Genomic DNA, 18,471 nt, shown 5'->3' on the forward strand with positions numbered 1-18,471 from the left:
GCCAGTTTGGTGTAGTGGTGAAGTGTGCGGACTCTTATCTGGGAGAACCGGGTTTGATTCCCCACTCCTCCACTTGCACCTGCTGGAATGGCCTTGGGTCAGCCATAGCTCTGGCAGAGGTTGTCCTTGAAAGGGCAGCTGCTGAGAGAGCCTCTCAGCCCCACCCACCTCACAGGGTGTCTGTTGTGGGGGAGGAAGGGAAAGGAGATTGTGAGCCGCTCTGAGACTCTTCGGAGTGGAGGGCGGGATATAAATCCAATATCTTCATCTACCTCACAGGGTGTCTGTTGTGGGGGAGGAAGGGAAAGGAGATTGTGAGCCGCTCTGAGACTCTTCGGAGTGGAGGGCGGGATATAAATCCAATATCTTCTTCTTCTTAATTTTGGCTGGCTTGTGCCTTATATATGTAAATTGTTCATTAATTTAAGCATATTTCTATTGCTAGCTGTATCAGTGTTGCATTATACCACCCCTGGCAAATGGTGTTCTCAATGTGTGAAACATGTACATGTTTTAAGGCATATACAGCTTAAATTTATATATGCAGCTAATATTTTTAAGATGTTCATGGTTATTTTTTTTCCCTTTCTTCTAATTTAATGGGCAAAATGAAAACACACTAGAGGTATGATCCAGTCCTAGGGCTTAAATTCCACTGACTTTAATCAAATCTCAATGAAACCACAGGGGCTGGTCTAGATCATGCCTTAATTTCTTTTAAAGACAAACACAGAACCTTTTACAGGTTCTCTAGCTATATAAATATTTTTAGCTGAAGATAACCTCAGTACATATTAAACAAAAAGAGGTAATGGAAATAGATGGCAGGGGAGGGGGAGTGTCTAAATTTATGAGCTGCTCATGTTCTCCATTTGAGTTCTTAGTGACCAATATCATATTCTCTTATCAGGGAGGCAAGAGTCATAATTCACAGGCTTCCAGGCCTCATGGTGTCCTCAGAAGCTCAATCCTATGAGAATCTTTGCAGAAGAGCAACAGTAAACAGCGTTATCTCAACACAGCAGACCCAACTTCAGTGCAGTATGCCACATTCAACAGTTAAGAAAATTACTAAGGGAAATCCTAGTTTAAACCCTATCGTGTATACAACAATGAGGTTACTGAACCCATGTTTCATGGATTGCATGGCAGAAGATTAACAAATGATTTGGAAATCTTAAAATAATTTCAAATGCAATTAACAGAGCACTGTCATAACTTGCCAAACATTTATACTCATGTTGAAAATCTGCACAAAAACGCTCTCCAAAGCTTCAGTTTCTGTTACAGATCAACTGGATCTGAGTCCAGGAGCACTTCAGAGACCAACAAGATTTTTGAGAAATGAGCTTTCAAGAGTCAAAGCTTCCTTTCTCAGATACAAGTAGAAACAAAGATCCTTGAGTCCTTCTATCCCAGTCTGAAGGCAGGAAGGGTGTTGCAGAGAAAAGAGTCAGGATGCAGAGGTAGAATGCAAAATGTAATCAACTAGATCAGAGCAGGGGAGAAATGCTTGGGGGCAGAAAACTGGCATCTGTCTTGAGATAAGATGCTAATTTCCCACCCTCCCACAGTCTTTTGCACTTCACAGTTATGTGTCGTATGTAGAATTGTTTGCTTGCTTTTGGTCTGGGCACAGGGTCAGATGCAGTTTTGGGGGGAGGTGGAGCTAATATTACACACACACTTCACACATGTAGCAGCCCACTTTAAATGAAATGCTGGTGCATACAATGTCATGTGTGGGGGCGGGGAGATTGCTCTCTTGAAGTATTTGAAAGGCTGTAATTGGTTGATGTTATATGCAGAAAGATACCAGCTGGATATTAGGGGGGGAAATTACAGTAAGAGCTGTTCAACAGTGGCATGGGCTTCCTAGGGCATCGCTGGCAGCCTTCAAGCAGTAGCCGGGTGGATGGTTGTCAGGGATGCTGTAGGATGATCCTGCCCTGAACGGGGGTTAGATTACATGGCCTATGAGGCCTCGTGCATCCCTGTGATTCTAGTTGCCAGCCAGCATCACGTTTAAACTGCACCCCACTCTCAGAAATTCTTATTCATGTCATAAAGCTATGACACTTGCACAGTCAGACAGCATGTGTATCCGACTGGGCCATTTTGGTGCCACCGCTGATGCGCTTTTTCAACACAGCCATCCTCCGGAGAAGGCAAGGTAAGAAAAGAAAGGACAATATTTTGAAAGTCAACTCGCAACTTCTAGAAGAACAGGTCCTCTCCAAGTGATGGCAAAGAGGAGACTGAGGGAAGATCATTCCCTTCTCCCAATCAAGCGATGGTTTGGGCGGGAAACCTTCAATCCGGATAAGGGGGAGTGCTCTTGGCTGGGAGAAAGCTCTAAAAACTTGGACGTTTTTCTCCACAGCAGGCCTGAGCATGTGCAGTCCACGCAGGATTGCACAGAAGCCACGAAGACAGAAAGGCCCTTCCTTGCTTCGACAGAGCACGTATGAGGAGAGTATGCAAGAACACAAAGGGAAGCATGGCACTCAGAGGCACTGTCAAGGTGGAGGACAAACCACTCTCCAGCTGTGGCAGTTGGGATCTCTCCGCTTAGCAAGGGCCCCTATGACTGTGTGCATGTGGGGGGGGGGTACTGCACAGGCATTCACCAACTTACCTGTTGACAGTTTAAATGATATCCAAAATATTGTTCTGCCAGCAAAGGGCAAAATCAGCTCCCTAGTAAGGGGAAAGAATTTCAGGGGGTTTCACGACAGCAGCTTCAGATATGGCCCAGGGAGCCACTGAGTTGACAAAAAAAAAGCACAGAAGGCCCCATATGTACCAGGGAGCTGAAGGCTTGTACTGATGTGCAAGAACTTTGAGGAAAAGTTAAAGCCAAAGACTTAATTTTATGATGGCAAAAGTGTAACATTTTGCTTCAGAATGCCCAAAGCTGCCACACCTTGCAGTAAAACAGATTCTTAATTGACAGCTGTAAAGTAAATAAATCAGCTGGCAAAAGCCACAAGCTCAGGAGTATCACCTGCGATTGCTCTATTTCCGCTCTGTTTAATTTGATGTCAAGGATGTCAGCAGCGATTCTTTGAAAACACAGGAAGACCTATTAAAAAAAAGAAAGAAAAGAAAAGGCTTAAGTGATTAGAAACAGACATCCTGAAGTTGCTTCAAATACAGTAAACATTTCCTGAACTATAAACAGTGAGATAGGGGGAAAAATTCAATCTGTGGAAAAGATCTCCGAACAACTCCATTGGTAAATCTCATGCCAGTAACCATGGCAATATTCTACAACAGGACTGGGTGCCACAGCACCCACCGACACCTCTTCTGGTGCCCACCAAGTGTTTTTAGAAAATAGGTGGCGTTTCTGCCCAGGAAGGCTTCTGATTGGCTATGCAGATTTTTCAATATGTTGCTTTGGCAGCAGCTGCCATCACCACAGCACAAGGATCTTTAGTATGACTGACATTAGCTGTGGCAGCCATTTTGTGGCTGGCCCCACCCCTGCAGCAGCTATTTTGTGACATTAATTTTGTGGCTGTGCCCATCAGTTGTGTCTCAAAAATCCAATGGGGCCCACAGGCTTAAAAAGGTTGGGGGTCCTGTTCTAAAACAACTGAATTGTGATATGAAAGGCTATTATTCTGGGCTCCTAATGGGATTCTAGAAAATTAAATGCAGAAGACACTCTTGCATACATAATGCAGAATTGCTTTTTAAAAGACATACAGAAAAAAATATTTATACAGATACAAATAAAAATTTTACATTTTTACAAAACCTCCACAGAACTTCCGAAAAACATCATGTTAAGTATCTGTGATAACTAAGTCAATTCACAAAAGCAATGCTTATAATTTAACTTCTTTAACTCTCCCCACATGTTCCCCAGAGAGTACTGAGATCGGGAACTCAAAACCTCCTCGTTGTCCCCAGGCCAAAGGAAGCCCGTTTGAAATCTACTAGGGATAGGGCCTTCTCCGTAATGGCCCCTTCCTGGTGGAACCAGCTGCCAGAAGAGGTAAGGGCCCTGCGGGATCTTGCTCAATTCCGCAGGGCCTGTAAGACAGTCCTCTTCCGGCTGGCTTACAACTAACCGGCACTTGAAACTTGAAACTGAGTGTAGCTTTTATAAGACTGCTGTATGTTTTTAATGTTTTAACTGTGTAAAATGTTTAAATTTTTATATTTTTATGTTAGATTTTATATGATGTAAGCTGCCCTGAGCCACCTGGTAGGAAGGGCGGGTAAACTAAACTAAGCAAACTTCTTTTCACTCAGCTCTGGAGACTGGTGCACTACATGTAACATTATTCTTAACATTACTCAACTTTACTGAATATACCGGGTTCGTTACAAAGTGCTGATCATTACCTTTAAAGCCCTATATGGTCGAGGACCTGCCTACCTGAAGGACCGTCTCTCCCCATATGAACCCCAGAGAGCACTGAGGTCAGCCGGGAAGAACCAGCTGACTATCCCCTGGGCCGAAGGAGGCAAAACTAAAGAACACCTGTACACGAGCCTTCTCCATTGCAGCTCCGCACCTATGGAACCAGCTCCCGGAAGAAGTGCGGGCCTTGTGGAGCCTCGAACAATTCCGCAAGGCCTGCAAGACCTTCCTTTTTGGGATAGTCTTCACCTAACTGAACGATTGATAATTCGCCTTAAGTGATTCCGCCATAGTATTTACACCTAATAGAGTAGCACTAGGATTGTTAATTTTAATTGGAATGTTTTAAATGAATGTGATTTTAAAACCTGTTGTATAATTTATTGTATGCATCGATGCTGTTAGCTGCCCTGAGCCTGCTCCGGCGGGGAGGGCGGGATATAAATAAAATATATTATTATTATTATTATTACTTACAGAATCACCTGTCTTGGCTGACACAAAATGGCTGCTGCAGTGGTTTTCCTGACAGAAGCGATGGTGCCGATCAGCCTTGACTGTCCGAAGGTGCTCCAAATCAACTGTGAAAAGTTTCATAGGCAAGGAAAACATTAGTGTTTTGTTATTTCCTTAGATACATTCAGACTCCAGTTAAGTCATTTAGCTTTTTTTGTAAGAAGTTGTTATATCAATTTTGTATTAGAATGTTCATTGACTTTTGAGGATTATTATGTACCTTTAAACTATCTGCCGGTCTCTTGGAGGCTAACTGATGGTCAACAAAATGGACCCTCTGTGCTCTTACTGTAGCTAAAAGACTGGTATTACAACACTGGAAAGATAAAAGCCCACCTCACGTAAATCAATGAACTGAGGACCTTAGAACTGAGTATGGACTTATTTTTAGATATTTGGAAACCATTTATAGAAACTTACATATAGATCTGCCACAACAGTTGTTATATTTTACCTAAGAATAACAGAATCATGGAGTTGGAAGGGACCTTCAGAACCATCAACTCCAACTCCCTGCACAATGCAGAAAATTCACAAATACCACTGTGAACCCTAAGTTCACAGAATTCAGCATTGCTGTCAGATGTCCATCTAGCCTCTGTTTAAAAGCCTCCAAAGGAGAGCCCACCACCTCCCAAGGAAGCCTGTTCTACTGAGGAACCACTCTGTCAGGAAGTTCTTCCTGATGTTTAGCCAAAAACTCTTTTGTTTTAATTTCAGCCCACTGAAACAGAAAACAATTCTGCACCATCCTCTATATGAAAGCCCTTCAAGTACTTGAAGATGGTGATCATATCACTTCTCAGTCATCTCCTCTCCAGGTTAAACATACCCAGTTCCTTCAGCCTTTTACATTCATCCCCGTTAAAATTCATTTCATTTGTTTTAGATCAGTTTTCCAGCTTGTCAAGATCATTCTGTATCTTGACCCTGTCTCCTACTGTATTTGTTAGTCCTAGGTTAGTCTGATATGACTTGTTCTTGAGAAACCCATGCTGGCTCTTAGTAATCACAGCCATGCTTTCTAAATGTTCCATGACTGACTGACTGATTTGTTCTAAAACTTTTCCAGGTATACATGTCAAGCTGATGGGTGGGTAGTTACACAGATCCTCCTTTTCCCCCTTCTTGAAGATGAGGACAATATTTGCCCTCCTCCAATCTTCTGGCACCTCACCTGTTCTCCAAGAAGTCTCAAAAATAATGGGCAGAGGCTCAGAAATTATGTCCACAAGTTTAATACTCTTAAGATGCAGTTCATCTGGCCCTAAGGGCTTAGTTTCATTTAAAGAAACCAGGTGTTTGTGTACTACCCAATCTAGGACGCAACTCCCTTCTCTCATCATGTGTTCCGTTTCTACCATGTTGAGCACTGTTTCCCTCACAAGGGAAGACTGAGGAGAAGTAGGAATTGAATAGTTCTGCCCTTTCTTCATCACCTGTTACAACTTCACTTTCCTGTCCTTGCAATAGACCTACCATGTCCTTGCTCTTTTTCTTACTTTGAACATAAGAAAAGAAACCTGTTGTTTGCTTTTAGCATCTCTCACTCGTCTAAACACATACTGAGGTTTAGCCTTCCTAACTTTCTCTCTATAAGCACTGGTTATTTGTTTATAGTCATCCTTGGTTATAACGCCCTCCTTCCATTTCCTAAATGAGTCTTTTTTATTTCTCAAGTCTTTAGAGAGCTGTCTATGGAGACATCTTGGCTTCTTTAGGCTCCTCCCATTTTTCCTTCTCACCGGAATCATTTGTGATTGGGCCCAATATTTTGCTTTTAATAAACTCCCACCCTTCTTGAACGCCCTTCTCCTTAAGTATTTCTGATCACAAGATTTTATCCAGCGTAACTTTAAGTTTGTAAAAATTGTCTTTAAGTAATGTCTTTTGTTTAAATCTTTTTTAGTTGCTGGATTTTAAAATTTCCCTCTTCTTTTCTTCTTTTTTTATATAAATAATTGTTAATAGATTTCCATAGACACATTCCTTAAATTAAAAAAAAAATGAGCAGTTCATACTGGTTTCTTTGTATGACCTCTTTGTATATGGGCTCTGCATCAATACAGAAACAAATCTGGAAAGTTCTGAAACTGTAGTCAAGAAATTGGCACTGCAAACTTTTCTGCTAAGGGTGAGTTTTGCCTCTCTGCTCACAGCTCAAGAGAAGAGGTCAGCATCTGCCATACTCAGTTCTTCAGAATCCTGTATTCAGCTCCCTCAAAGTAGCAAGATAAGAGAGGATTCAGCAGTAGCAAAGGAGCGCAGTTTATGCAACAACACCAAGTGCCAATTAAAAAGGTCCAGTTACAGTTAAGCAATCTGTCTATCTTTCTGGTCTTTCTGCAGTTCCACATATGGTTACCTAGATAAGAAACTGATGTGCTTGGACATAGGTAGTGGCAACATCTCAGAAGCCAAAAGATTCATCTTCCTTCACACCAACAATGATTTGGAAGAGGAAAATTGAAGGAATTGTCATGATGCTGCTCTATATCTGGAAAATAGGTGGATCAAAGAGTCCACTTGGTCTGAAATAAAGCGCTGCTCTTTATAACTGTTGTCACAGTGAAGAGACAGGGACATGATCTGTGGGATTCATTGCAGTCCTGATCAAATGCAAAGAAATATTTTCCCATCGTTCCTTCAAAAACTAGGCAAAATGCATTCTGTACTGTGGTTGCCATTACTTAAGATCAAAGGAATGATGCCAGTTCCTCCCATCATAGCCACAAAGAGAGCTTGTCTAATCTTTGTAGCATCACAGATATTCTCTCTGACATAGTGAGGAAGCATAGTCCAGCATCCTGTTTTACAAAGCAGCCAAACAGCTGCCTTGGAAGGCCAAATAAACGGAGATAGAGGTTCTCTCCAATACTGCCCCCCTGGCACTTGTACCCAAAGGTTTACTGCCTCTGTATATGGAGACTCCCTCTGGTGACCATACCATACCTAGATGTGGGGAATATGTGGGGAAGTCTTGAAATCTTTCAGGAACCTTCTTAAACATCTGTGTTGATGTCATTGCAGGGAACACACATGAACACAAGAAGCTGCCTTATACTGAATCAGACTCTTGGTCCATCAGTCAATATTGTGTCTACTTTGACTGGCAGCAGCTCTCCAGAGTCTCAGGAATGGATCTGGGGGTCAGAATGTAGGGCTATAGTTATCACCATAGGTAAGATGACCAGACCAGGCTGAAGGGCTGGCACACTTGAGATGACCCCATAGAGTCCGAGTTATGTCGCCTTGAGCTCAGCGGGGGTCCACAAACCCCCTGAATCAGGCGGTTGGAGGGGTGCCACAGAAGGGGTTTTCTTTTGGCATGGGACTTTTGCAAGAAGGCAGGGGCGTAGCGGTGGCTGTTCCTGTCTTTCTTGTATGCCCCGAAGCTCCACCACCATGATCGCTACCACAGCAGTAAGAGGTGAACACCCGACCGCTTGCTTTTTTTCTTTTAATAAGCTTCTGATGTATCGCATCCCTACCTCAAGCATGGCAATTCTACTTGGCAAGTAAGTTTGCTTTCAATACCACTGGCTAATGGGTCGTTTTACATAACAACGTGGGACAGTTCAAAGGAAGGGAAAGAGGTGGATTCCCCCCCACACACTTTCCTGTGAATGAGGCTTCAAAAAGATAAAGAACTATTTTGAGCATTGACAACAATTTTAATTAGACTGACTACAGATACCTAAATCAACCCAGATTATAATTGTATATGTTTTAAAGAGTGTATTATCTGGCTGCAATATGGTCTGAACAAAAATGAGATATATTCTAGAGAGATCTGTCTTTGTCATCTGATTGCAACTGAAATGGTAACATCCAAAATCACAGCTGGAGGAGATTTGGAGAGGCAGACTAACTGGGTCTCTGAGCTACTTTTCAACTTGGATTAATAGACTGAGTTTGTTGACAGAGAAAAATGGCATTACCAAGCGAAATGTTTTATTAAAAAGATATATTACGAAGCATAATTTCTCTGAAGCAGGATCTTGGTTCATTAGCAGAGTTGATTAAAAAACAAATGGGAGCTTTTATGACGAAAGCTAGTGAAATCTCAAATCTACATGAGCAGAATGTTAAAGAGATCTTGGTGACGTCTGCAGAATTGGAAATGGAGAGCGATCCGCTGGGAAACAAACAAAAGAAAACCAAAATGGAACCTTATGGCGCAGTTAAAAAGAAGGACTGAAAATCAAGACTGATTGAAGTTTTTTCGAGAGGAACAAATGGCATGGAATCCTTCCTACTTTTACCGAGGATGACTGCATTGAGAAAGAAAGTGCATCTCAGCCAAAAAATCAAGATGTGGAAATTTTACAGAAAGAAGGGTCTTTGAATTATCTCTCTGTGGGTAGTCGGATATGGAACTCTCAATAAGAACTGACATGCGATCTTAAAAGGCTAAGTGAGATTTTTGGGTTATATTAAGTTGTTTCTTTTAGAGTAATATGGATATAAGAGCTAAAGAATTGAAAAGTTTTCATAAGAATTTTATGTAAATAAATAGTTAACTTGGATTAACTTTTAAGAATGCAGACAACATAATTATCTTGTAATCAGGTAGATTTGCTCTTAACAGATAAAGATATTTATTTCTTATGCTCATTTTAATGACGATATTGCTAAATTAACAAGCTAGTCTGTATTTTCAATATGGTTGAGTTAAGCAGCAAAAAATCAAGACGTGGAAATCTTACAGGATGAAGGGTCTTTGAAATGTTGTTCCCTCTGTGGGTAATAAGATATGGAATTTTTAATAAGAACTGATATGTGATTTTAAAAGGTCAAGTGAGATCTTAAAGATTGAAAAGTTTTGCAGAAATGTTATATAAATAAGTAGTTAATTTGGATCAATTGTTAAGAAGGCAGACAGCACAATTATTTTGTAATCTGGTAGATCTGCTCTTAGTATGTTTGTTTGGAGAAATTGTTTATACTGAGACAGATAAACTATTATGTTTTATCTTTAGCTTGTTATTTTTCTTTCTCCTTATGTTCTATGACATTTTAAATCTGGTTTTTTTCTCTCTGCTTGAATTAAGTTAGTTAGAAGGATAAAGATATTTGTTTCATATGCTTATTTTAATGACGATATTGTTAAACTAACTAGTCTGTTCTTTCAATATGGTTAAGCTTAGCCAGCGAGTTCTGTGTTGAGACTGCTCTGACTCTTTTATACTTATATGTGCTGAAAAATTGTTTAGACTTGTATTTTAAGTAATAGTTTAGTAAAAAATCTATAATGAAAGATAACGATGGTAAAATATAAGGAGAGAACTTCATACTTGCAGGTAGAAAGAATTGGGTATTTCATTTGGAGGTAGAATTGTAACTGAAATATTTGCATTTTCCTTTGTTTCTGTTTTTCCCACTTTGTATCTACCCCTTCCCCTCTTTAATGTATCTATGCTTGTGCCTCTTCTTTTTGTAGTTAAAATCAATAAAAATTATAAAACTGGGATTTTTTTGCTTTTTCTTCTTTTGTCCTTATTGTTCAGGTTTTGATACAATAGATTCTTTGCAGCACTGAGTGGGTTTGTACCATTCAGGATGCGGGCACAGATGTGAGTGCCTGTGATTCAGCTGCATGACTGGAAACCCAAAATGAGGGCATGGAAGCTCACAACAAAACCTAGCACTGGGGGTTGATATAAAGGGCAGCCATGCAAGGCCAGCTGTAAACACCCCAAACATTCTCTTCCCATCTTGCCTGAGCTGGGCCTAAGGTATCACCACCAGGTTGTAGCAGAAGGGAGGAGATCACCATCAGAAGCAACATCCATCACATCCTCTCACAGCACCACTTGCTGCCAATTGGGTGCCCCAAGCAGTCATATATGGATTGCTTGACTGGGGAACCAGCACTATGGCCGCAGTCCCAAAACAGGATTGGTGGAAGGAACTAAGCCATCATCAACCACTTTTCCCCCAGAGATGTGGGCAGGTGAGAGATGGTTTCTGGAAAGCAAACCAGAGGTACAGTGAATGGAATGGAATGGAAACTAACTTGTGGTTGTCTCCAAGACAAAGTATAATTCGTGACATTCAGACATGGGAAATTTACTTCCACAACTGCGCAAATTTACTCTCACAAGAAAAGGTAGATTGTTATGCTGTAAGCATACAACTGGTATAAGGGAGGAAAAACCCCACAAATCTGATATGCAAAATTATAATAAGATATACTCTTCCAGATATATGCATTCCTTTGTGTGTATTTCAGAACTTTCAGAAGCACTGCAGTTCATCAAGAAGTGAGTTTTGAATCTTCTGATTTAAATCCTGCCTTGCCGCCAACTTGCAAGAGAAACTATGACAAAGAACTCCCTCAGCCATCTCCATCTACAGCCCAGAGCCAACCACAATACTGTCGGTTGCTGAGATACTGAATGGGAAATGACTCTGTTAATGATAAACATAAGCAAAGTTAATAATATCTTAAAGTACATAGTCATGGATCGAAGGCTCTCCAACTCTGAGGGGATCTGAGGATTCACCCTCAGCATTCATTTACCAAGTCAGTCACACATGTGGCAACTTTCAGGCAAAGCCACTCAGCACTGCCTGACCCTTTAACAGCAGGCTGCCTGACAATCAGCTGGGAAGCAACCTGGAGCCAGGATTGAGGAAATGAGTCGTAGCTGAGGTTTGGGGGGCTGAGGCTGGCCTCAGAACATGCCAGGCCCTCGAAGAGAGGTGAGGCCTACGGGAGGGTACATGTTGCTCGCTGCTGGTAAGGATTTGCCGGAGCCAGGCAGTGTTTCTACACAGATACATCTTTGAAGCCTTTTAAAGGGACTACAAGTCCTACCTCTACAAAGAGAGCATTTAGAAGCCTTTTTTCCAAGATTAGGTACAAGAAATTGCTGCTGCTAACCTGGAAGTTGTTGGTATTTATAAGAATTTAAAATCTTTAACGTAGTAGTTTTATAAACTACTTTTGCAAACTACTTGTAACATAGTTTACAAAAGTAAAGTAATTTTGTAAACTACTTTGAGCACAGAAAGATGGGATTTTTGTTGTTGTTAATGAATCGAATTCCCCTCTATATTCAGTTGCTTTTACCAGGGGTGGCCAATGGTAGCTCTCCAGATGTTTTTTGCCTACAACTCCCATCAGCCTCAGCCAGCACGGCCAATGGCTGGGGCTGATGGGAGTTGTAGGCAAAAAACATCTGGAGAGCTACCATTGGCCACCCCTGGCTTATACAATGTCCTTCAGTCAAATCAACAACAACAACAACCTATATTGGCATAACAGCACAATCAGCAAGGGAGAAAACATATATTACCCCAACATTTGAAACATTTCTCTCCTCTTAGAAGCACAGCACAGATATTTTGCCACAGTCTCAATAATCTCATGACTATGAGAGGACAATAGGAAGAGAGTCTTACCACCATCAGATTGTCCCTCATGATTTCACAGAAGAGGATCTAAGTAAATGGCATGAATATCACAGTCAAATGTACAATGCAGGAGAACATGTTCAGTACTTTCTATATCCCTTGAACCACAACCACAAAACCTGTTGGAATATGAAATTTTCTTAAACCTCCCATACAGCACAGCAGAAGGAAGGACACCAAAGTGAACTAACATGAAGGCTCTACGAAGGTTAGAGGAGGTCAAACAAGAAAGATACGTTGCCAAGGTTCCACTAGAGGCTCTGCGGGTATATGGATCACTCAGGGAGAAAGGGTACATTGCTATCGCCCCTACAGGAGGAATCCCTAATCTCAGAGGAGAACCTCTACCAGAGGCATGGCTACGCAGTTCATGCAACTCAATATCCAGGAGTCTTTGTTTAAGTAAAACAAAAGCAGCTTTTTCTGACAGGGAAAGCAGCTCATCAAAGCTTATCCCTATAATAGCTATCTTCTTTTCTATAGATGTCAGCCAAGAAGACTGACGAAACTCTGTTAAGACTAGACAAACAAGACAGTTGGGATAAGCAGTGGTTTTAAAATGCAATTTTAACCAGAATTTAAATGTTATTAGCCATGCTCTAGTCTCTAGCAGTCTTTGGTTGGTTTCAAGACACACTGCAGTGTAGGAAACACACATTAGGAGGCCTAAGATTTTTCTGAAGGAAGATAGGTTGAATTTTTTCTACTTCCTTATTGAACATATGAACATATTAACAGCACCAATCCAGATTGGTACCCCATAGAGCATTTTAGCAGTTAATTTGTGATTAAAAACTCGTAGGACTGCTGGGACATATTGGCTGCCCTTAGAGTAATAACTGCTAATATGTCATTATTCATAGATTTCATCACTCCATTTTTATGAGCAGCCCATCTAGCGTTACAGTCAAATCAGATAAGCTTACTCAGGGCTTTTTTTTGAGCAGTAATGCACAGGAACACAGTTCCGGCTGGCTTGGCTTCAAGGGGTGTGACCTAATATGCAAATAAGTTCCTGCTGGGCTTTTTCTACCAATTTTTTTTTTAAAGCCCTGAACTTACTTCTACTTGGTGATTCGTCGCATAGGCATAAATATCTTCTGTTTCACCAACGACCATCTCAGAATGTGATGTTATTAAATAAAATAAATGAATGCCTACAGTTTTCATTTTGGACTATTATATGCCTACCGAGTGTACAGAAAAGCTTTTAACAGCACCACATTTCACAAGTCCAAGCCTGTACAGCATAACATGGAGCTCAAAGTTTGTATGGGCTTGACTGCACACATTCCAGTCTTTTGAAATCTAACCCTATAGTAACTGGAAGCGATAGTGAACAACTTCTCTTTTTATTGCATTGCAGTCCCCGTAAGGGTGTTGATTCAATGCTGTCAAATTAAAAAGGCAAACACATTCACAAGGCTTTAAGGACAACCGAGTTCTTTATGTCAATACAGGAGAGGAAAAAAATTCAAGTGATTTCCTGAGGAAGGGACCCAGCCGACTTGTGAAAACTTTGTCAATTTGCAAATCTAGTATTGCTGCATAATGGTGTCATTTGATTATCAGCAGGAAAAAAAAATGTCAAATAAAATGCTTTCTTTAAAATTGATACTGGAGGGTCTTTAATTCATAGACTCTGGAGATTCAGTCTGAAAGAGTGTTGGAAGGGACCCCAGGGTTATCTAGTCCAACCCCCTGCACAATGCAGGAAACTCACAAATACCTCCCCCTAAATTCATTGCTGTCAGATGGCCATCAAGCCTCTGTTCAAAAACCTCTAAGGAAGTAGAGCCCACAACCTCCCAAGGAAGCCTGTTCCACTGAGGAACTGCTCTAACTGGCAGAAAATTCTTCCTAATGTTGATCCAGAAACTCTTCTGATTTAATTTCAACCCACTGGTTCTGGTCCTACCTTCCGGGGCAACAGAAAACAATTCTGCACCATGTCAAGGGCTCTTGCCATTTTGCTATTTCTGTATGCCGAATGTATGAAGAATGGGGGAGGGTGGGCTGTGCCTCCTTTGCCGGTACTTTGCCTTTCACTTTGTAACAGTCATAAGTATTCATTTATGCCCTACAAAAGGGAGTGAAGCTGCCCTTTCAAGGCCATATTATCTTTTTGCAGAGACAGCTCCGCTGCCCACTGTCTGGAATGAGAGAGGTGTTGGTGGGAACCGATATGTATTTGCTTCAATGCGGGCTTTTTGCACTGCAGTTTTCGTGGGCTGTTTAACAGCCCAAGATAAGGTATATAAGACTAGTCACCTCACAGGTGAACCAGTTCTAACATCATTGTGTATTGCTACTGTTAGCCCAGTTTTCCACCCTGTCATCCTGTTTCTGTCTTCTACTGTATTTGCGACCCCTCCCAATTTAGCATCATCTGTAAATTTAGTAAACATTCCCTCTATTCCTTCATCCAAATCATTTATAAAGATGTTGAACAAAACAGGTCCCAAGACAGATCCTTGAGGCACTCCACTTGTCACTCCTCTCCAAAAGGATGAGGAACCATTCACAAGCACTCTTTGGGTGCAATCTATCAGCCAGTGACAGATACTCCTAACAATAACAGGTTCCAAAGTTGTTAACAAGGATAGTATCATAGAATCATAGAGTTGGAAGGGCCCTCTAGGGTCATCTAGTCCAACCCCCTGCACAATGCAGGAAACTCACAAACACTTCCCCCTAAAGTATATAGGACCTTATCAAAAGCCTTACTGGAATTAAGATGAATTCAGTCTACAACATTCCTCTGGTCCAGCATTCCCCTGATCCAGCAAGGTAGTAACTTTCTCAAAAAAAGAGAGATATGGTTAATCTGACATGACTTATTTTTGAGAAACCCATGCTCTTAGTAATTACAGCCAGCCATCCTTTCTAAATGCTCAAGAACGGACTTTGATTTTTTTGTTCTAAAACTTTTCCAGGCATAGAAGTCAAGTTGACAGGTCAGTAGTTACCCAGATCCTCCTTTCTCTCCTTCTTGAAGATAGGGACATTTGTCTGCTTCCAGTACCTCACCTGTTCTCCAATAATTCTCAAAACCAATGGACAGAGAGGTTCAGAAATTACATCCACAAGTTTTTTCAGTACCCTTGGCTGCAGTTCATCTGGCCCTGAGGACTTAGTTTTGTTTGAAGAAACCAGGTGTTTATGTACTACTGCTATGCTGATCCTAGGCTTCAACTCCCTTCCCTCATCATATGTTCTGTTTTTGCCATGCTGAACACCATTTCCCTCACAAGAGAAAACTGAGGAAAAGTAGGAATTGAGCAGTTTTGCCCTCTCTTCATCACCAGTTACAATTTCACTTTCCTGTCCCTGCAACGAGCCCACCATGTCCTTGCTCTTTTTCTTACTCTGAACATAAGATGTTTTTATTATCTATTGCTAGCCTAAGTTCATACTGAGCTTTACCTTTCCTAACTCTTTCGCTACAAGCACTGGTTATTTGTTTATATTCATCCTTGGTTATAAGACCCTCCTTCCATTTCCTAAATGACTCTTTATTTCTCAAGTCTTAAGAAAGCTCTTTATGAGCAAGGAGATACTTGCTTTCTTTGTTTCTTTGTTTCTCTTTCTCCTCCCTTCCTGAAGAATATTAATTTGGGCTGCCAACTTCCAGGTGGGATTTCCAGGTTTCAGAGATCAGTTGCCCTGGACTGGAGGAAATGGCTGCTTTGGAGGGTGGATTCTACAGCCTTATGCCTTCTGAGGTCCCGCCTCAAGCACCACCATTGACACCTCCTCTTGAGGAATTTGGAGTTGGCAATTCTAGCATATAAAACAGAGAACTGCAGAGGATTGGGGGCGGGATGAGAGATGTTGGGTGAAACAACAGAGAAAGCTGTGCATAACCTGATTGTGGAAACTGGCTCTCTCAAGGGCTGGGGGGCACTGACAGGTAACTTTGAAAGAGGCTTATATTTTTATTTATGTTTAGATATTTATACCCCGCTTTTCTCACAGGTGGGAGCCCCAGGCAACTAACAATGTCACTCTTTCTTCTCCCACTTCCTCCAGTCTGCAAATCTGGTTAATTAATGTATTAGTATCCACCATCTGTGTTTATAATATATTTCTATGTTGTTCTTTGTTTTATTTGGCAAATATTTTTAATGCTTCTATACAGACATCAACCCAGGCCCAAATCCCCACTCTTCCATGGGAGTTTGCCAGCCGCCCTCGAGCCACTCACATACTCATGGCCTAACCCACCCTGCAGGATTGTTGTGAGGATAAAATGGAAGCGAGAGAAGGATGTCAGCCATTTCAGGTTCCCTTTGGGAAGAAAGGTGTGCAGTAAGAACAAAGTAAATAAAAGTCTTCCTTTTTAGATTAAAAATTTGATGACATAAGCAATTCAATATCTGGGAATGCTGCATATATAGAAGACATCATTTCTAGATGGTAACTGCATACAACTAGAATATTTCAAATCCTTTCTCTATAAAAGGCCTTCTCTATAAAAGCACCCCAATGGTGGAACCAGCTGCCGGAAGAGGTGCGGGCCCTACGGAACCTTAGTCAATTCCGTAGGGCAAAACCGCCCTCTTCCAGCTAGCCTTTCAAGATGGAGCTTGAAATAAACATCACGCCATCACAAATACTAATAACTGAGACAACAGCGAGTAGAGATTATTTTAGACTGTTTTTAGATTGTTTTAGATTATGTAAAAATTTAACAGTAAATTGTAATTTTATTGAATTGTATAACTGTTTTATTGTTCAATGGCTTTGCCATACCTGTAAGCCGCCCTGAGCCTGCCTTGGCGGGGAGGGCAGGGTATAAATAAAATATTATTATTATTATTATTATTATTATTATTATTATTATTATTATTATTATTATTATTATTATATTTTTTATCAGATTTGTATCCGTTTTTATAATGTTGTGTCATGTGACTGACCCACATTTTCTTTTTCTCCTAGTTCCTGGTTTCTCCTCCACAGTTATACTACTGCCCGTGCGTATGTTCATTCGCAGGAGGGTTTCCTGGGAAGGATCAGTAAACACAAGCATTACACAGCTTGCTTTCAGTATCTTCTCTGAAGGGCATACTTTCTCTCTTCTCTGGAGAGCATTCAATATGTATTGTTCAATTCAGCCATTTTGCTTAACTTTCACTTGCCAGCCGCTATATTGTTTCACAGGCACTGCATGTACAGAACACACCAAGCGTGTTCTTCTAGCACACTTAGAATTGGTCAGGGAACGGGTTTAATATTTGCCTGCAACCACCGGCATTCTCCGTTGTATACATCTACATTAGTCGACATAGCACCATGTAAAAGCACACACTTTTCTAAAGCATGTTGAGCAAAACTAAAAAAAAAAAAAAACCTCTCGAAAAAAGCATTTGCAGCTGTTCATACAAGTTATAAAATTACATAATGTCGAAATAATGTGCTATTACGATTAGCCCACACCTATCTGACAAGTAAAATGCTCTCAACATGTATTAAATTGATTTACATGTGCTTAAAATTATACACATATTAGTCTTATAAAAACATGCCTAGGTCGTAATAAAAAAAATCATATAACCATATTTCTTTTAACTTGTTGATCTGCTGTGGTGTCATAAGCTAGGCACTTGGCCGAAGGCAGGCCTCAACAACCTGTGAGCCAAACACAGGTCACTGGCCATAGTGCATAAGCCACCAGGTGCTCAATAAACCTCCCTGCTTTTGCTGCCTGCCTGGGACCAGGAAGATGGGGGTACTGCCAAGCCCTTGGCAGGCTGCAGCCCCAGTCTAGCAAACTGGTTAAACCTAGCAGCCTAGCAGCCAGGTTAAAACGGATAGAAGGAAGTACTTCTTCACCCAAAGGGTGATTAACATGTGGAATTCACTGCCACAGGAGGTGGTGGCGGCCACAAGCATAGCCACCTTCAAGAGGGGGTTAGATAAAAATATGGAGCAGAGGTCCATCAGTGGCTATTAGCCACAGTGTGTGTATGTATAAAATTTTTTGCCACTGTGTGACACAGAGTGTTGGACTGGATGGGCCATTGGCCTGATCCAACATGGCTTCTCTTATGTTCTTATGTTCTTAACTGCATTTGGCTTGGAAGGGCATGTGTTATTCAGGCCTAGCAAGTGCCTAAAAACATGGTGCATGAGCGATGACTAGCACAAAA

At 41.2% G+C, this 18,471-nt stretch overlaps 1 protein-coding gene across 4 annotated transcripts in view; it reads right to left on the reverse strand.

Moving 5' to 3' along the window:
* Positions 1-18,471, reverse strand: part of RAB28 (RAB28, member RAS oncogene family) — a 92,588-nt gene that overhangs the window by 3,257 nt on the left and 70,860 nt on the right. For 3 of the 4 annotated variants that reach the window (XM_060246178.1, XM_060246176.1, XM_060246177.1), the window contains exons 5-6: positions 4,856-4,959; positions 3,008-3,085 (exon numbers count right to left, since the gene is read on the reverse strand). In XM_060246178.1, coding sequence (XP_060102161.1) covers positions 3,008-3,085; positions 4,856-4,959 — 182 coding nt within the window. Of the gene's footprint in view, positions 1-2,853; positions 3,086-4,855; positions 4,960-18,471 lie in introns of those variants that run through there. The other variant, XM_060246175.1, reaches the window with a different exon arrangement.

This window comes from Heteronotia binoei, chromosome 9 (genome assembly GCF_032191835.1).
Source record: "Heteronotia binoei isolate CCM8104 ecotype False Entrance Well chromosome 9, APGP_CSIRO_Hbin_v1, whole genome shotgun sequence".
Classification (NCBI taxonomy): domain Eukaryota; kingdom Metazoa; phylum Chordata; class Lepidosauria; order Squamata; family Gekkonidae; genus Heteronotia; species Heteronotia binoei.